The sequence below is a fragment of the Gigantopelta aegis genome, chromosome 11, assembly GCF_016097555.1.
Source record: "Gigantopelta aegis isolate Gae_Host chromosome 11, Gae_host_genome, whole genome shotgun sequence".
Lineage (NCBI taxonomy): Eukaryota > Metazoa > Mollusca > Gastropoda > Neomphalida > Peltospiridae > Gigantopelta > Gigantopelta aegis.
Genome location: NC_054709.1, coordinates 1597876 through 1617684, shown reverse-complemented (window position 1 = coordinate 1617684; position 19809 = coordinate 1597876). Strand labels below are relative to the sequence as shown.

The following is a 19809-nucleotide window of genomic DNA, read 5'->3' as shown; positions in this document are numbered from 1 at the left end:
CAGAATAAACGACTCAGGAATATTTGGTGCGGGACTATTCTTTAACGTGAGCTTGGATAAAATTTACCATTATTTAAGTGGATAGAATCGTTGTAATCTGATGGGCAACCTAGGGAGACACCACAGCATCGTAAAGGTCTAAAATTAACGAGCTACTCTCGATTCACTAATATCAAAACCTATAGTAGCTCGGCCATTTACCTTTCGACCGACCGTTCAAAATTGCGCCAAAACTTCCTCAACAAAATTGCGCACCACTTTCTCTTTGGCATTAACGGCTCCATTCAAATTCCATAGCACCACCACCACCCCACCCGCCTGCTACCGATTCAATCGGGCTGCTGGTGCTCCCTTGCACCTGCCAGTGCAGGCAGTCCCTCCTTCCCATCCCCCCCCCCCCCCCCCCACCTTTCCTGTCATGGACGGAGGAGCCGACCAAGGCGTGCGCTACAACAGCTTGCTCTGAATGCACGTAAAACCCTGACATGACATGACATTGTAATCAGATTCCATCGAACACGACAGTGAGTAGTTCTTTCAAAATTTGACGTTGTACAACCCATAGGTATTGTAATTTTGCAATATTTTTCTTTGAACAGTTAACGTTCTTTACTTTCAGGCTAATTTAAAATGTTCCTGTAGTACAGGAACGGCCATTTTGATTCCATACGAATAAGAATAATTTCATATTTTCATCACAAATCTTTTGTAGGCTTTAGTAACGAAAATCAGTTGTAGTAGCTGAGTAATTTTGCAAAAAAACATTTTGAATTTGTTTTTAATTTTTGTTTCATTTGATAGAATAAACGTCTCAGGAATATTTGGTGCGGGACTATTCTTTAACGTGAGCTTGGATAAAATTTACCATTATTTAAGTGGATAGAATCGTTGTAATAAGATTGCCATCGAACACGACAGTGAGTAGTTCTTTCAAAATTTGACGTTGTACAACCCATAGGTATTGTAATTTTGCATTATTTTAGTTAACGTTCTTTACTTTCAGGCTAATTTAAAATGTACCTGTAGTACAGGAACGGCCATTTTGTTTCCATAAGAATAAGAATAATTTCATATTTTCATCACAAATCTTTTCTAGGCTTTAGTAACGAAAATCAGTTGTAGTAGCTGAGTAATTTTGCAAAAAAACATTTTGAATTTGTTTTTAATTTTAGTTTCATTTGATAGAATAAACGCCTCAGGAATATTTGGTGCGGGACTATTTTTTATGTGAGCTGCGTAATTTTGCAAGAAAGTTAAAAACATTTTGAATTTGATTTAATCTTTTAATGAAAGGTTTCGACGTTTGTCCTTATGATTAATATTTTGAACATTTGTGTTTTATTAAGTATTTTGTAGTAAACATATAAGTTACAAAGCATTTTTGCTGTAGTTAACCATTTAGATCATAATATATGCAAATACATGTTTTAGTTTAGTATTCACAAATTGCATCTATTTTAGTATGTTGCCCCAGTTTTAGTAATATTTTTTAGGGTTCATCATAGCCAAAGTAGTTAGAAATTGTGTTCTAGCTACACCATGACCATGCATCTATTTTCAGGGATGTAATTTTCAACTTTTTTTGCACAAAATATTTGCACAAAATAGACTGGATTTGATCGGAAATGTTAAAAAATTACCTTTATTTAGATATTTCAGCTTTTAAAATATATTTCCAGCTTTCTTTCCTTTTCAGCTATAGACCTAGTCAGGTGTATTTAATTGATTCTTGGGGGTTTTTTTATTAGTCATTAGCATACATTTTTGTATTAGGAGTATATATATGCAAACAGTGCATAGACCCAAGTTTAGTAAGTACTGTATTACAACAGGTTAATTTGTTGAGAATGTTTTTCAAATTGATATGTATTCATTGTACTGTCTTTTTCTTTCATTTGTTTTACTGTCAATGATGAAGTGTTGAGAATCTGTTCGAGTTTCATCGTCAATCATCTGTTGTAATTTATGATAGTCAGTTAGTATTTTGTGATAATAACATTTGCAACAATCGATTATGAAATTTTATAACTGATCATTGGTAGAGCTCATAAAATTAATTTTCGATTGTAATCTATCATTAAATTGTCTCTACTTTTTTTTACTGAATATTTTATGTTGAGCAACTATACCCCGAACAAAAATGTCATATTGGACAAAACGAAGGAAAATCCGAGCAAAAGTAGATGAGCATATGCAGTCAATATATACCAGTATTTCTGATGAAACGTTGACATCTGCTGAGGGTGAGTACTTGCTTTAAATTAGAGAGGACCTACAACCTGCTAATAATTTTTGATGCTGAATATAAAATGTCAAATAAATTGGCAACTCGCATAATTTACTTTTCACAATATATATTTTAATATATTCATTGTAACAATCCTGGTTAATGTTGATCTGTTCAAACAATATATAGAGAATACCCTCTTCGTGCCTTGTGATGTCATAATTGATCAGCATGAGTTGATAAAAGTATGAAATCCTAGGCTTGCCGAGGATTTTTATACTTTTATCAATGAGTTCTTATAAATTATGATATCACAAGACACGAGGGGGGTATTCTTTTTAACATCCATTATCATTATTTTCATTTGCGACAATTGTAAACAATGTCAGTAATGTGGATTGAATGTCACTATATTTGGCAGCAGCAGAGTTGTTAACTAGCAGTAGGACAGTGGCGTGACGTCACTAATGATGGGTTTAGTGCTGAAACGTACAGTGACGTAACTAAAAGATGCGATATCTCCCAGGAGATATTGCAAATTATAGTGTCAGCGATATCTCCTACAAAAGACTGTTCCAAGAAAGATTCATGTGATTGATTTATTGGTAATAAACAATAGTTACATGCTATATTAATTTAAAAAATAAATAATTAGGTATATTTTGCCAGGGCAGTGCAAGAATGTTGTATCTTCAGAATTTCTATCTAGAAAAGATAGTAACCTGCCAATTCTTTTTTTTTAATAATCATAAAAACACATCCAACACTTTTGCTTTGTATGTACGACATTATTACACTGACCCAGTGATTTGTTTAAAGTGATTTAAATTGCTGCGATTTTATTACCTTTCAGAGAGAGACCTCGGAATTAAGACCATGTTGGAAGAAATAAAGAGTGAGCTGGCATCACAGAGAGTCATGCTGTCATCATTGATAAGACAAAGTGGGGGAAATGCTACTGTGGAACTAAGCCTGCCAGAGGACATCGTGTTCCCCAGTTCGTCTATCGAAGACCTAAAACAAATTGATGAACAGTTGAAAGATACTGACATTGAAAAAAGTGTTGTGAGTATTGAAAAGTAAATGATTGAATTGGAAATCCACAAGTAAATGTTTGTATTTTCATACAGTGCAAATGTAAAATTCTTTGTTGTAGCTTCTCCTTTTATTTTTTCATGAACCATGACATTTTCTAGCCTTGGTGTGTGATGGTGTGATGGTGCAAAGCGATTAGTACAGTAGTTGACATATCTATTCTGCTGGTGGCTTAATAGTTTTACTTGACTTGCTAATTTTATTCTGATTAAACCCAAAATGTGTAGATTAGAATTTCAAAAGTCTTGTCAGACAAAGATATATGTGTAGATTTAGCAGTATTAGTAAATGGCAGTAGCCTGTAAGAATTTTAAGTAAGCTCAGTTGGTGAATTTTGGAACCGAGGCATCACTGGAAGTTGATACGTGTTACCTGTAATGAATGTAAGTGCTTGATTTTTATGTTTTCAGCTGAATACTCTGGTGGTCATTGGTGGGAGCACTGCTCAGGACATTGTCAGAAGAATGCTAAAGTATCTTTTTGACACACCGATGTCCAGACAAATCAACTGGAGTGGAAAATGTCAGAAGTTGGCATTTTCTACACTGAATCTAAAGAGTGTTCTGTTTAGTGAGTTACTTTTACATTAAGCGACAATTGGTCTATTTTATCCATAAAATTTAAAAGATGTTGAGAGTAAAATAGACTATTGCAAATCATAAAATATTAGCAGCGAAATCAAAATAAGCGACACATTAGTGATATGACCTTTAGCGAGGCTGTCATATTGGAATCTAATGATACAGTTTAACTTAAATTGTAGGATGATCTTTGATGTTATGCAGCTTAGACGCAACTTAAATTTGGTAGATTATTGCAGTAAAACTGTAATGTGTATGCAATCTAACTTATTGTTTGCTATCCTTTTGGTTTAATCAATAGCAGGTATCTATAATGTTGTGTACAGTTAACCACTGACAAAACAAACACAATTTTTTTTTCCCAGGAAGATTCACCTCTTAAATTTTAACGTTTAAATGTTACAATTTTGTCTAGTCTTATTAAATTCTGTTAAATTTTATGGTAGCTATCATTTTCCGATCTACAGTGTTTAATTTTTTCACATTCATTGAATACATATTTATGATATCTTACACACAATATGGTTATGTGGAATACTTGTTTTTGATGTTTTATCTATAAAGTATTGAATTTATCTATAACACTTGAATGCTAATATTTCACATGAATTGTTCTGTTGCATGTTGGTTTGTGTATGTAACTGTGTGGACTGCCAATATGCAACTGAACTGCCAATATGTCATGTGATGAATGCTTACGTTTTAAAATAATTATTTTTGATAAGTTTGATTTTGAAGAATCTTACAATTCTGGGGTAATGATCCTTATCCATTTTTTAAAAACTGGCTGTCATATGGATTGATTTATGTTTTCACTATTCTGTGTATGACATGCAAACCAACAAATCTGAGCCATTCTTGTGATATCAGGCGATTGACTCATTACAAATTACTTCATATTAAAATTTGTTCATAATAATAGGTGGGGTTTTGTTGTTGATTTTTTGTTTAAAAAATTCAGTTCATTGGCAAATTTTATTTTAATTGGGCAAAACAACTTCATATAATAATTAACATCTTGTTACAAAATAACTGGGTTTCAACTATTTTTAATGCATAAATTGGCAAAATCTTCCGTGGACCCAGATGTAGCCTTGGGGTATTGTTATCTACGCAGTCAGAATCAACAATCTTCCAAGTTGTGAATAAGACCCTTTTTGCCCCTGTACAAACTGCATTTAAAAATTATTTCTTAGTCCCAAATGTCAATATATAACTGATAAATGATGCCATTTTTTCTAATTTCAAGAGGCTGTTAGAAGAAACCACGAGACGAGACTAGTGTCAAATTCAGTAATCGAGAAAATAACGAAGGAATGGTTCTGTACAGCATGCGACAGAGATGGCGGACGCCGAAGAAGAAACAGAGATGACTACATGATGTAATTTAATTTAATAACCGTAATTTATCATCCATTAAAGACTTTTGTAGGAGATATCGCTGGCGCTATAATTTGCGATATCTCCTGTGATATTCCCCTTAGGAGATATCACTTCTTCTGTTACGTCACTGTGTGTCTTTTCGGTGTCATTAGTGACGTCACTTGACTGCCATTCTACTAGTTAATGAGTCTACCGCAGCCAAATAAAGTGGCATTCAACCCACATTACTGTTTACAATTGTCGAAAAGAATGATAATGGATGATAAAAAGAATATCCCCCTTGTGTCTTGTGATATCATAATTTATCAGCACTCGTTAATAAAAGTATAAAAATCCTCGGCAAGCCTCGGATTTCATACTTTTATCAGCTCGTGCTGATAAATTATATCAAAAGACACTCGGGGAGTATTCTCTATTTAACATAATGTAATAACTTTACATCCAGGGCTAGCGCTGATAATAGACTTATTTGCTTGCTGTGATTTTTATTCAATTTTAGCTAAATATTTTATATAATAATTTAAAATTTTATTAGAATAATATACATTCCATTTGAGAATACAATAATTTGTAATTGGTGAAATGTTCTGCTTACCCAGAGCTAGCCCTGTGTATCTCACAATGGATTTACAGACAGTCTCTATCGAGTATGGATTTACAGACAGTCTCTATCGAGTCTGGATTTACAGACAGTCTCTATCGAGTGTGGATTTACAGACAGTCTCTATCGAGTATGGATTTACAGACAGTCTCTATCGAGTATGGATTTACAGACAGTCTCTATCGAGTATGGATTTACAGACCGTCTCTATCGAGTGTACATTTACAGACAGTCTCTATCGAGTGTGGATTTACAGACCGTCTCTATCGAGTGTGGATTTACAGACCGTCTCTATCGAGTGTGGATTTACAGACCGTCTCTATCGAGTGTGGATTTACAGACAGTCTCTATCGAGTATGGATTTACAGACAGTCTCTATCGAGTATGGATTTAGTCTCTATCGAGTATGGATTTACAGACAGTCTCTATCGAGTATGGATTTACAGACTCTATCGAGTGTGGATTTACAGACAGTCTCTATCGAGTGTGGATTTACAGACAGTCTCTATCGAGTATAGATTTACAGACAGTCTCTATCGAGTGTGGATTTACAGACAGTCTCTATCGAGTATGGATTTTCGCAGGATAAACGAAAAATCGGTTTCTTTAAAAATTAACAGTGATGAAATTGATACCCCAATCCTAGCTTGGACTGTGCAAGTGAAATGTGGTAACATTTTGTTGTCTCCCTCTTGTTTTGGTTAAAACATTTTAAGACAATCTTTGTTATTCATAAAAAAAAACCCTAATAATATAGATATTATTACTTGCATGTGAATCCTACTGATTTTACGAAACTATAGCTGGATTCATGTATTGCCCTCGCTCTTATTACCCTCATGCTATTGGTTAAAGGAAACCGATATTGACCCATGGATGGTAGCTAAACCAATGTTAATTTCATCTTGTGAAAATGCACAATCGATAGCGCTGTATTAGTTCCATAGTGTATACGGTATTACATTTTGGGTTTACAAACTGCTTGTATTGGTAGTAGTGCTATCTGTCCTGTCTCTGTCCGCCTGTCCCACATAGTTTGTTTGGGGGTTTACTTCTTCTTCTTTTTTCACAATGCCTCAAGATACTTAGCTGAAATTGTGTGCATAGCTTTATCCTTAACTCTTACAGATCAAGTTTGATTTTTTGTTTTTGAACTTGGGAGAAAAGACAAATTAATTTACAGACTGGTTGAGGTTTTTTTATATGCCCGTCTATGATGGGTCATGTTGTGGTATGGCATTGCACATCTGTTCCGTCTCTTACCGTTTTCTAGTCCTGACCATATCTTGAATACAAGACCATCTAACCTTACATGTAGGAGCAACTTGGGATGGTGATGTGTTGCTTACTATTACTAGGTCACTGTGACCTACGTTTTACGGTCTGCTGCATATAACAGTAAACCCTTGTCCGGAACTTATTTTTCATACAGATGCATACAGGACCATAAAATCTCACATGTAGGAACAACTTGGGATGGTAGTGTGTCGTGTACTAGGCCACTGTGACCTATTTTTCATGATACTGCACAACAATAAATCCTTGACCATCTAATTTCTTGGTGGTTGTATATTGTCAACATTACATAAACTGTTTCTCTGCCAGTATAAATGTGTCACCAGAGTACCCATGCTAAACAAAATTTCCCTTTCTAATAAAGAGCAATAACTTCATTAATCAGACAGCACCTTCTCCAATGGTTACAGTATCATCAGTAGTTGGTCCAAAAAAAACCTGTTCATCTATTCCATTGCAAACATTTCACATAATTGGAATTAATCATACCCTGACATAATCAACATGTTCATTACTATCTATGGTTTTCCATCACACTCCTGACGGGCGTATCATACACTGTTTTCACAATGCTTCCAGATATTCAGCAGATCATGTTCGACATTCATGACAATTTTCCCGTTTTTGACAGTTCTGGCCCTTGAATTTAGGAGACCAGATTTTTTTTCTCAATTCTTTAAGATATTGAATGGAAATTTTATGCAAATTTTTATCATGCACTGTTATAGATCAAGTTTGACTTTATGGCAATCTACCAATTTTTCACAGACTTATGCACCATGAACTTAGAAGATATGAAATGTCTTCTTTTTATTTTTATTTTTGGTCCTGTCCTTTTGTTTAATAACTCGAGTAACCAATGTTTACACATTCACAGTATGAAAACTAATCATCATATTCCTTTTTCTTTTTCATAATATACATTAATTATTTAACTAATAAAATGTAATAATTAAATTTCTGTTACATTCATTACAACGTAACGTCATCTCATTGGTCCAGACGTAGCAACGGGAGTTTGTTAATTTTTCGATGAACGTAAAAATTACGTTGTCAAGGAACGTCATTTACGATGACGTCGTTTTAAATGGGCAAGTCGTCTTATTGAGCGTTATTGTTTATGAATACAAAATAATTCAAAATAAAGTATGAGTGTTATTATTAGTCTGTATGATTCAAATTTAATTATAAATATTGTCTTATTTCTTTTACGTTCATCTGGATATGAACAATTTTTTTTTTTCATACCCTGATGAATGTAAAATAAATAACAGACAATCCTTAAATGAAGAAAATATATGTTGTTCCATCGTATTGAACAACATATCAGTCATCAATCATGATTTCAGATACTTGCAAATTTGGTACTGCATTGGGACTATTCCACTTTGTACTGTCCCTTGAAAAGGGTGAATGGCACTGATTTGGAATGGGTTGTTTTTATGTGGTGCACACATCAAATTCCAGGGACTGTAATGTGTTTGTCAGGTCAAAACTTTCATTTCGGAGTGCGATATCTTCACCAATATATCCACTTTTATCATAGTTGTTCCAGTATGAGGAAGCTTTGGATTTTAAGTGTTCATTTTTTTGTAACCAATATTTCGTTTTTCTTTTTTTTAATAATATACATTTAAGGATTGTCTGTTATTTCTGTTACGTTCATCGGGGTATGAACAAAGAAATTCATCTCCAAAATGAATCGGCGAAGAATCAGGCCGATAGTTATAATTAAATTAGAATCATACTTGCTAAGAATAACATTAAAATGTCATACTTTATTTTGAATTATTTTTTATCCATAAACAATAACGCTCAATGAAACAACTTGCCCATATAAGATATGACGTTCCCTGACGTAATTTTTACGTTCATCGGGAAATGAACAAACTCCCGTTGCTACGTCTGGACCAATGGGATTATGTTATATTGTAATGAATGTAACGGACATTTAATTATTGATTACTTAACAAATAAAATGTAATAAAGAAAATAAGTGTTGAATGTATAATTATTAATCCTGCACAAATCAAAAGAATTAGTATAGTTAAAATGTAATTGCACATGTATATTTAGGCTTATTAGCCAGTAAGTGGCAGCAAAAACTAACTTGGTGTTAGTGAGAAGTATGTTGGCATAATTATGCACACACTGGTATTGTTCTATTAAAATAAAATGTAGGTAACTCATATTACATATTTTTCGGTTACTCGCGGTGCAATTTTTTATGTATCCATGTCATGTTTCATGTCACTGTTGTGAAAAATTTGTGGTTTCACTACCTGTAGTATGTATTAGTGTAGGAAAATATCAAGTGTCATTTGTTAGAAACAAGAAATAAATGATAGAGATGAAAAAAATTGCTATTTCGGTTATTCGTGTTACATTGTGCTAGTTGCTCTATTTGACCAAGAATTACAAACATAACATTGTCATATTATGTAACATGTAGATACTAGATATGCTATTACATATATGCAAGCTGTATTTGATTGTATAAAGCATAATTTATGTCAGTCAGACCTCGTTACAATGACCACGTTCGTCTCTGGGTCACTTTGTCATTATATCGACATTGTCGTTATATCAAAATTTACCGTTATAAAAATGTTATTAAATGACACCACTAGAGCAGATTGATTTATTAATCACCGCTATTTGGTGTCAGTAGTAGCAAGGCAGGGTTCGCACAGACCTTGAAAGGTCCTTGAATTGTGTAGAATGACCCATAAGCCTCGGATTTAATACTTATATCAACTCATGCTGATATATTATAATATCACAAGACACTCGGAGAATATCCTATGTGTCCCGAATGAAATAATGTTCACATGTCACAAGCTTTAGCAAGCAGGGCCGTACCCTCCAGGGAAGACACTCGGAGAATATCCTATATGTCCCGAATGAAATAATGTTCACATGTCACAAGCTTTAGAGCAGGGCCGTACCCTCCAGGGAGGGGGAGGGGGCAGTTAGTAGTTACCCCCTTGAGAATTTTCACTTTTTTCTTCTTTTTTTTACTCCAGAAAATAGCATGCACATCTCAAGGTTTAATTTGTATAGTGTTTCATTTGTTTATAAAAAGTAGTGCTTCCCCACTTTCTCCGTGTGTGTCTCTCTCTCTCTCTCTCTCTCTCTCTCTCTCTCTCTCTCTCTCTCTCTCTCTCTCTCTCTCTCTCTCTCTCTCTCTCTCTCTGTCTGATCTGTGTCTGATTGTGTGTCTGTGTGTCGTTTGTGTGTGTGTGTTCATGTCTGTTCATGCGCCCCCCCCCCCCCCCCCCCCCCCCCCCCCCCGTCCACACACGATGTAAACAATTCTACACACAGTTCTGAGTATTGCATTAACTTTGTATTTTATTCACAATCACAGATACGTTTCAAAAATCAAAGTACTGTTTGTTTGGTTTTTAAAATTTTGCATTAAATTGTATTAAAATAACATTTTATTACAAAGAGAATAATACGTAAGTGTCCGTTAGATACCATTTATTTCACGACGAGTTGTTTTAAAATTTACCTAACGAACGAAAGCGAGTTTGATACGATTTTAAACAATGAATTGTGAGATAAATGGTATCTAATGGACAGGTTTTAAGCAAACTTTTAACATCTTTTTCGACTAAAAGTTATTTACAGCCGTTGCACTTGTAGCTAACTTACGCGTCACAGACACATTATTGTCAGGTTAACTATATGTCACAGTGTAATATATTTCCACCGTGTTGTTTTTCATTGGCTGCATGGCAATGGTGACCTGGTCATCACCTAGGAGCAACCAGTCGTATGTCTTGAAATTGTTAAACAACCCATGTGTTATCCAAAATAATACATGGTGTTCCTACCAATTACGGGTGTGTAAGTAAAGTTAATAGACTACAATATGTGGCAAAACGCATCTATACTTTTCATATATTTATGAATAAACTGACTTGATTTTTAAAAATAATACATTCGTCATATTTTTTTCCTGGCCCAAAATCCAAAAAAAGAAATTCCATTTGATGCATTCTTGTTTTGCACGGTAATGTATCGAATGTATTTTCTAAAAATATATCAACACGATCCCGATCATAAGGTATTTACAAACGTAAGATTAATGAGCCTTTTTCTACATCCATCACATATCTTTTACCCATTTACTATGATTTTAGGATTAACGTGATTACAAAAGTTTAACAAAATGTTTCATTCCCATCATATAGGGACTCTGTTTGTATATGTTATTTTCACCTTGTCATACGCGCTCGCAATAATGAATAATACAAGCATTAGGTACTCGTCTAATTCTGCACATTCCACCACTACCAGACCCCCCCACCCCCCACCCACCTCAAGAAAATAGTCGTCTATAACATTAACAGAGTGCTTGCTTGATACGCGGTCGATTGGGGATCGATCCCCGTCGGTGGGCCTACTGGGCTATTTCTCGTTCCAGCCAGTGCACCATGACTTGTATATCAAAGGCCGTGGTATGTGGGGTGGTGCATATAAAAGATCCCTTGCTACTTATGAGAAAAATGTAGAGGATTGTTTTAAAGACAGTATATCAAAATTACCAAATGTTTGACATCCAGTGATAAATAAATCAATGTGCTCTAGTGGTGTCATTAAAGAAAACAAAACAAATATAAAAGATATATGCCATGGATTGTCAAAGGAAGGAAGGAAGGAAATGTTTTATTTAACGACGCACTCAACACATTTTATTTACGGTTATATGGCGCCAGACATATGGTTAAGGACCACGCAGATATTGAAGGAGGAAACCCGCTGTCGACACTTCATGGGCTACTCTTTTCGATTGGCAGCAAGGGATCTTTTATATGCACCATCCCATAGACAGGATAGCACATACCACGACCTTTGATGTACCAGTGGATTGTCAAAGATTTATTATTCATGTTGGGGTGTCGTTAAACATTCAAGATTATATTATGCCAGAACTATCAAATGTTTGACATCCAATAGCGGATAATTAATAAAACAACGTTCTCTAATTGTCAATCTAATTAAAATTAGCTCCACTATTACATGTGGATCTAACACCAGCCAGTTGGAGCTCATGTCCACCAATCAAAACCTTACTTGCAGAATCCTGCCAGTGATTTAAAACTAACAACACTGCGTAGTCCCCAATGTCCAGGTAACAGTTCGTCTGTAAATAATAATTTAAATATTGACCAATCACACTTCGCCTTTTATAACGTTATTTGGGAGCATACAAATTCTAAAAATATCGGGCGAGTTTATTTTAGTGGCCGCAGTACAGCGAACCATACCAATACGTACGGGGTGGGTTATCAGTCTTCAATTTTACAATAAAATTATTTATTTATTTATAAAGAAAAAATAAATAAATCAGTCTTCAGTTTTACATTACAAATTATTTATTTTATAAAATAAAACATGTTTTAAGGCATTCGTAATTCACACGAAACATGTATACCCTCAGGATAATGCGGAATGTTTTCAAATTATTTTTAAATCACTGGCAGGATTCTGCAAGTAAGGTTTTGATTGGTGGACATGAGCTCCAACTGGCTGGTGTTAGATCCACATGTAATAGTGGAGCTAATTTTAATTAGATTGTCTAATTGTGTTATTAAATAAAAACTTTGAGTTATTAAGGAACCAGGACACTACGGGTTTTGTTTTTGTTTTTTGTTTTGTTTAACAACACCACTAGAGCACATTGATTTGTTTACCATTGGTTACTGGATGTCAAACATTAAATTGGATTAAAAAAAATAACATGTTTCCGTTAGCAGCAAGAGGTCTTTTGCATGCACTTTCCCACATGCAGGACAGCACATACCATGGCCTTTAAAATATCAGTCGTGGCGCACTGGTTGGGACAGAAAAAAAACCCAATATCGTGCCTTAGATCAAGGGTCTAATGTACAGGGTTCTGTTAAAGTGTTTTTATTTTTTTAACGACACCACTAGAGCACACTGATTTTATCAATCATCAGCTATTGGATGTCAGACATATGGTAATTTTGACGTATAGTCTTAGAGAGGAAACCCACTACATTGTCCATTAGTAGCAAGGGATCTTTTATATGCACCACCCCTCAGACAGGATAGCAAATGCCACGGCCTTAATATACCAGTAGTGGTGCACTGGCTGGAACGAGAAATAACCCAATGGTGCCACTGACGGAGATCGATCCCAAACCGACCGTACATCAAGCGAGCGCTTTATCACTGGGCTATGCCCCTCCCCACTTATCTCTGTTAAGTAACATCAGGCCATCCTTCAGGCGTGGATCATGGGGGAGGTGATACCGAGGGGCGATCATCCCATTTTCGTCTAATTCACAACATTCTGTTAAGTAACAGGCCATCCTTCAAGTGCGGATCCTGGGGGTGGGGGTGTAGTGCCAAGACGAGTAACCCCCTTTTTTGCCAACGTCCCAAAAAGATACCTACTCCTATCCTTAACGCTGAATATGCTGTTCATGTAGTTTTGTTTGGTCATTCAAGATCAAACGTATGCTATAAGGTGTATACTACCAACTCAAATCCCATAGACGACAATAGTAACTGACATATGTGTCTAAAACTCCTACCAGCAGCATATCAATCGACATATACACCACAGATATAAATACTACCACACCTCACCCTTAAAGTGAATCAGAACAAAATGTGGGTCTAGCTGCTCATTTCTGAGATACCCTAGTTCCGCACAAAATTCGAGTACGTTTGTTTTACAGCTACCCCATACATGTTTCAAGCGCAAAGCTACTTGACACAGTGGTACTAGATGAAGTAAAATTGCATACATTGTTTTCCCAGATGAAACTCACCAACCACAGGACGAGTGGTGTTCACTTCACTACCAAAATTTCGGTGCACCTCGAACTTTGACCCAGCCGGAGGTTTTTTGATTTAGTACTGCCATAAATACCAATACATGAAAAAATACGAATCCAAGAATATTTCATTATTTATTACATGTCTTGTAAATGAACAAGAATAATTACAAATAAATATAAATATTAACTATAAATGCAAAAATGTCTGCCAATGAATACAAAAATTTATGTGCAAGTACAGCAGGTTTTTCTATAATGAAATAACATGATTCATCAAACCATTCACTGCAATCTGCCCTATTTAAGAACTGACCGTAATTACGTTTTAGTTCCTGCAAGTATGAACCGAAAAAACAATGTGCATGCTGTATGACTTCGCACAGGGTTCATACAAAAGTGGTACATTGTTTTCTTGGACCAATCAGATTGCAGTAAAGTGTAGACGCAAAGAAAATATAATTATATTCATATAAACCTTATTATTGGTAATGTAAGATAAATGTCTGCAGTGCAGTTCCTCTATTATCAAACTTAGCATTTTCACTGTTTTTATTATTTTGAACCGTCTTCATAACTATAGTCCTTCCCACAGGGAATGTCTTTCTTCATACTATGAAATTTACTAACAGTTATTTGTTTCTGAGCCGAATGCTTTCTAAATTGCACACAAAAATAGTATATTTATTATTTATTTCACTCAAAACACAAAAATTTTGTAGGATGAGAAGGACTATAGTTACAAAGCTCTTTGAAAAAACAATACCCCCTAAATTTTTTAATTAAAAAAAAAGATGTTATAGCACATTGTATATTTGTGATTACAGTTTTTGCAGTAAATGTCTATAGCGTTCCTGTGATTCAACAGTCCAAGGTATGAAGCAGAGTGTGATTTAATAGCTTTTTTCATGATCTTCTTGACTGTTTTTACAGCCGATTCCGCCATTCCATTTGCTTGCGGATTATGGGGATTAGAAGTGTAATGTTCAAAATCCCATGGAATCGATGGAATTCATGAGACACTAGCTGTGGACCGTTGTCACTCACAAGCTGGCATGGCAATTTGTGTCGGGCAAACTGTAGTTTTTCTGATTATTATAGTAGTATTAGTTTTGTCGATATGTAGTTACTGTAGAAGTATACAATAATTAAGTAATTATGTCCCTTAAATGTGAACAAGTCAATGCCTACTTTCTCCCAAGGGTGGCTTGGTACTTCATGAGACATTAGCGTTTCTTTTTGTTGACAGGTCTCCAAGGTGATTCTGGGCCAAAACAAACATTGTCATTGTGTTGTCATGCACAGACGTTTTCATCCCACCACGAAGGCTCTTTGTAAGGACTAAATTCTCTCCTCTAAAAACAAAACCACCTTGAACAGTCATCTCATTTCTACAACTGTAGTAAGGTAACAGTTCTTTTTGGAACCTTATGACTGGTTTCAGGCCAGCCATTAGTGATTGCAGTGAACAACATCAACATTGTGTCATCCTTTTGGGTTTCTTGTCGGATCTGTTCTAAACGTTCCTTTCGGATCGGTAGGAAACTTGCCATGTTGGCAGATTCTTCATGGACAGTATTGTCAGTTTCTGGAAGATAAGCCCTGCTTAACATGTCAGCTATATGCATGTCCTTTCCTGACTTGTACTTAACAATAATGTCATATGCCCGAGTACGTAGTATCATTCGTTTCAGCTTTCATGGAACTGTTCAGTGGCTTACCAAGAATATTCTGAACAGGTTTGTGATCAGACAAAACTTTTACGGGTCGTCCAAATGTGTACTGTGGAAACGTTCAAGTAATATTACAATCGTCAACATTTTTTTCTCAATTATGGCATGTCGTGTTTCAGCATCACTGAGAGCTATACTCATATATGCTATGGGATGACTATTTTGAAGTAATGCTGCTCCAACCCGCTTGCCTATGTGTCACACTGAATTTCCAACTCTTCTTTTGGATCATAATATACCAATATAGGTGCGTTGGGTACGACACTGTTGATGTCAAGAACGGTTTTCTTATGTTCATCAGTCCATACACATTTCACTAGTTTATCAGTCATCGCAACGGTTCCGTGATTTCAGAGAGGTGAGGTAGGAACTTAGACAGGTAGGCTACAGTTCCATTTAGGTGTCTAAATACACAATACAAACCTTCACAGCCGATTAGATGTCCAAGGAAACGGATTTCTTTCATGTGAAACTTGCATTTTTCTTTGTTGATCAAGTAATTTAAACAGTTTATCATCATGATCTTCAACAGCTTCTTCATCGTTGCTTCCAGCACCATAGACAATAACATTATCAGTTACACAGATGACATTTTTAAGATTACTAAGTGCTTGGTGCAGTCTCTTCTCATTAACAGAAAGTCCAAATGCGTTTGAAAACGTAATCTTGGACAAATCATCGTCAAGTATTAGATGCCAGTAACCATGATGAAGATCTAGTTTCGAGAAGACTCTCGCTTGCTTCAAGTTAGGTAACACATCAAGAGTGGGCATCAGATAGTGCTCTCTTTTCTGTGCAGCATTAAGTGGTTTTGGATCAATGCAGACGCGTGGTTCACCAGAATTCTTTGTCACTACCACCATCTGACTTATCCAAGTTGTAGGCTCATCTATAGTTTTCAAGACACCAAGATCGACCATTTTGTCAAGTTCTTTTTTTTCAATTTGTTTTTAAGATGCTCAGGTAGTCGCCTAGTAGGAAGAATAACAGGTGTGGCTGTTTCACCCACTTGTAAATGGACTATTCCAGGTAGCTCACTTATTTCATCGCTGAAAATGTCATCATATTTTCTTATGCCGTCCACAGAAGCGACCATGAAGTTGTCATAGTTCATGTGGATCAGATCCATTTGTTCTGAAGCTCGCTTGCCAAGAATTGGTTGCAGATTTTGTCCCACAACAACAAACTGGACAGAGTTATTCTCTCCATTTTCTGGGTTTCTTAGAACTTGTCTGCAGGTCCACATTGCTAGAGTCAGTTCAGTCTGTTTTAATTTGATGTTTCAAACAAATGTCTTAGTAAAAATATTAACAGTTGATCCACAATCAGTTTGGAACGTTATAGGTTTTCCAGTTACTTCTATTATCACAAAGACAGTTTTCTGTTCATCACCAATCAACGGTATCACAATCAGAATCACCACCAGAGATGTAGCATTCATCAATGTAGTGTACTTTAGTTTGCAGAAACTTAACAGCAAAATGGTTCATCCGTTCGCACTTTGAGCAAGATTTCCCCCAAGCGGGACACAGTTTCTTTTGTGGGACATGTCTCTTGGGACAAAATTTGCATTCTTTCTTAACCTCATTTGACGGGTTGCGACTTTCATCAGATCTGTACTTGAATGCAGCAGGTTTTCTTCGGTAAGTTTTCAACTTGTTTATCTCCTCAGGTGGTGCTGCTATTGCGCCCCACTGTGTGCAAGCGGCTTCGTCAGTTTTACAAATATTGGAGCAGGTTTTCAGAGTGAGCTTACGTTCTTGTAGTAAACGCTTTCGAGTGGTATTGTCTTGAATACCCTGTACAATGCGATCTCTGATCAGACTTTCATGCAATACACCAAAATTGAAGTGTTTGCAAGGTAATTTAGAGTGGCATGGTATGATTCAAATGATTCTCCTGCTTTTTAGTTTCTCTGGTTGAAAACCGGCCTCGGTGGCGTCGTGGTTAGGCCATCGATCTACAGGCTGGTAGGTACTGGGTTCGGATCCCAGTCGAGGCATGGGATTTTTAATCCAGATACCGACTCCGAAAGGCTCAATGGGTAGGTGTAAACCACTTGCACCGACTAGTGATCCATAACTGGTTCAACAAAGGCCATGGTTTGTGCTATCCTGCCTGGGGGAAGCGCAAATAAAAGATCCCTTGCTGTAATCGGAAAGAGTAGCCCATGAAGTGGCGACAGCGGGTTTCCTCTCAAAATCTGTGTGGTCCTTAACCGTAAATAAAATGTGTTGAGTGCGTCGTTAAATAAAACATTTCTTTCTTTCTTTCTTTCTTTCTGGTTGAACATATATCTTTCATACTTCTCATTAATCTCTCCTGAGAAGAAGTTGTCAACTTTCTGAAGTATTACTTCCAACTGAGTTTGGTTTCAATCATCCTCATGTTCAAAACTGCCGTAGATCTCAAGGGCTATTTTATATGGTTCAGTATGTGCAGCCAATCGAGACACGCTAACATAGTTGTCCCACATTTGTTTCCAAAGAGACCTTTTTATTTACATTTTCGTGTTCAGCTGATAAAATCAGTGGACCTGGTGGTTTAATATGAGGCAATGGTGGTGGTTCAATTTGAGGAATTGGTAGTGTTGGAGGTGGATTGTCAGTATTAGAGTCTTCAGACATTAAAATCTATCTTTTCAAGACGAGTTGAAAAGTTCAACAATAACGTGTGGCGTTTCTTTTTTCGCGCAGTATACCCATCGATACTTTTGCATCAGATTTGTGCTTTGAACGGTTCTTGAGATAGATTACAAATAAGCAGAGAGATTTAGTGGTTCAGAAAGTCATTATTAGACCAAATTTAACCTTTTTAACAGCTGCCACCATGTTTTAAGTCGACAATAAAAAGTTGTCAGACGTGCGAACGCACGTGTTTATTCAAGAAGAGACCAGAACTGAATAGAAGAAGAGCACACACGTCTGGTGCATCTAGCTATAGAAATAGACGTTAAGAGCGACATCGAAGACTATTAAATATATCATAACAATAACAGTCCAGACTAAACAGGTAAGGTCAGGTCATAGGGTTTTACATGCACATTCAGACCAAGCTGCTGTAGCGCACGCCTGTCATGGATTGTTCAGCGGCAAGTACCTTAATTAAAACATATTTTATAGCTTTTTAAAGAACAGATGGATTAGGCACAAGTTATACAACTCTTCTCCATAATACATACATGTTAAGACAGTAATTTATTTTTGCAATTTAAATATTGACAGAAATAAATATTATTGAAAAAGAGAAAGAATAAAGGAAATAGAAAAAATACACAATACAGTTGTCTATGTGTTCGATAATTAGACAGCAGGTTTCCTAAAAGAAAACACAAAACGTAAAACACAAACAAGGCATCGCAATGATTAATTTACGTAATGCCTACAAAAATATTAAAGAGACATTCCTGAGTTTGCTGCAAGTTTTAAGATGTTATCGACTAACAGAGACTTGTTGATGATTGTAATTGCATCTCAAATATTTTTTTTTTCTCATAAAATATTAGTGGTTGTATATTAAACATGTTTCTGATCGTTCTAATATTTGTACTAGGTTAAATTTCATTTTATTTCCAAAAAAAAAAAATTTGTTTGTACGTACGAAATTATTTGCAGACAAAATCCAGTTTGGGCTTCTTACAAATATTAAGACGACCAAAAACACATTGAATATACAGACACTAATATGCTAAACAAGAAAATATATTTAATATGTAAGTTTAATCGTTAGTCGGAAACATCTTACAATGCAGCAAACTCGGGAATGTTCCTTTAATAAAATAAAATCTATCGTAATAATTTTAAAAATAATTTATCCATTCGCCAATATAACTTTGGAACAACCTACGAGCTGAAATTCGAAATTATCAAAACGTATCTTCATTTAAAAAAGCAATAAAATCCGATGTCCCATACGTTGCATCATACTATTCATATGGCAATAGAAGAGAAAATGTATTGCACACCAGGTAAGTACATTTAGCTGGCAACACGAAAAAGACACATTCTACCGACAGTTAATAGTTTGAAATATTACCAAATGCGCATATCATGGTACAGACAAGCTCTTTGTAGAA

At 35.6% G+C, this 19809-nt stretch overlaps 2 protein-coding genes across 2 annotated transcripts in view; both read left to right on the top strand.

The window, feature by feature from the left end:
- Positions 1-19809, top strand: part of LOC121385571 (desert hedgehog protein B-like) — a 116968-nt gene that overhangs the window by 77299 nt on the left and 19860 nt on the right. The gene's annotated exons all lie outside the window — the stretch shown is intronic.
- LOC121385570 lies at positions 834-8364 on the top strand. Its single transcript, XM_041516302.1, has 5 exons — positions 834-2243; positions 3081-3292; positions 3733-3892; positions 5153-5285; positions 5886-8364. The coding sequence occupies exons 1-5, from the start codon at positions 2141-2143 to the stop codon at positions 6403-6405; spliced, it is 1128 nt and encodes a 375-aa protein (XP_041372236.1). The 5' UTR covers positions 834-2140; the 3' UTR covers positions 6406-8364.

Excerpts from the sequence above, each read along its gene's own strand:
- LOC121385570 (XM_041516302.1), top strand. The coding sequence starts at position 2,141 with ATGTCATATTGGACAAAACGAAGGAAAATCCGAGCAAAAGTAGATGAG. Across the intron at positions 2,244-3,080 it reads AACGTTGACATCTGCTGAGG|AGAGAGACCTCGGAATTAAG; the intron begins GTGAGTACTTGC and ends ATTACCTTTCAG. Across the intron at positions 5,286-5,885 it reads AACAGAGATGACTACATGAT|AGCTAGCCCTGTGTATCTCA; the intron begins GTAATTTAATTT and ends CTGCTTACCCAG.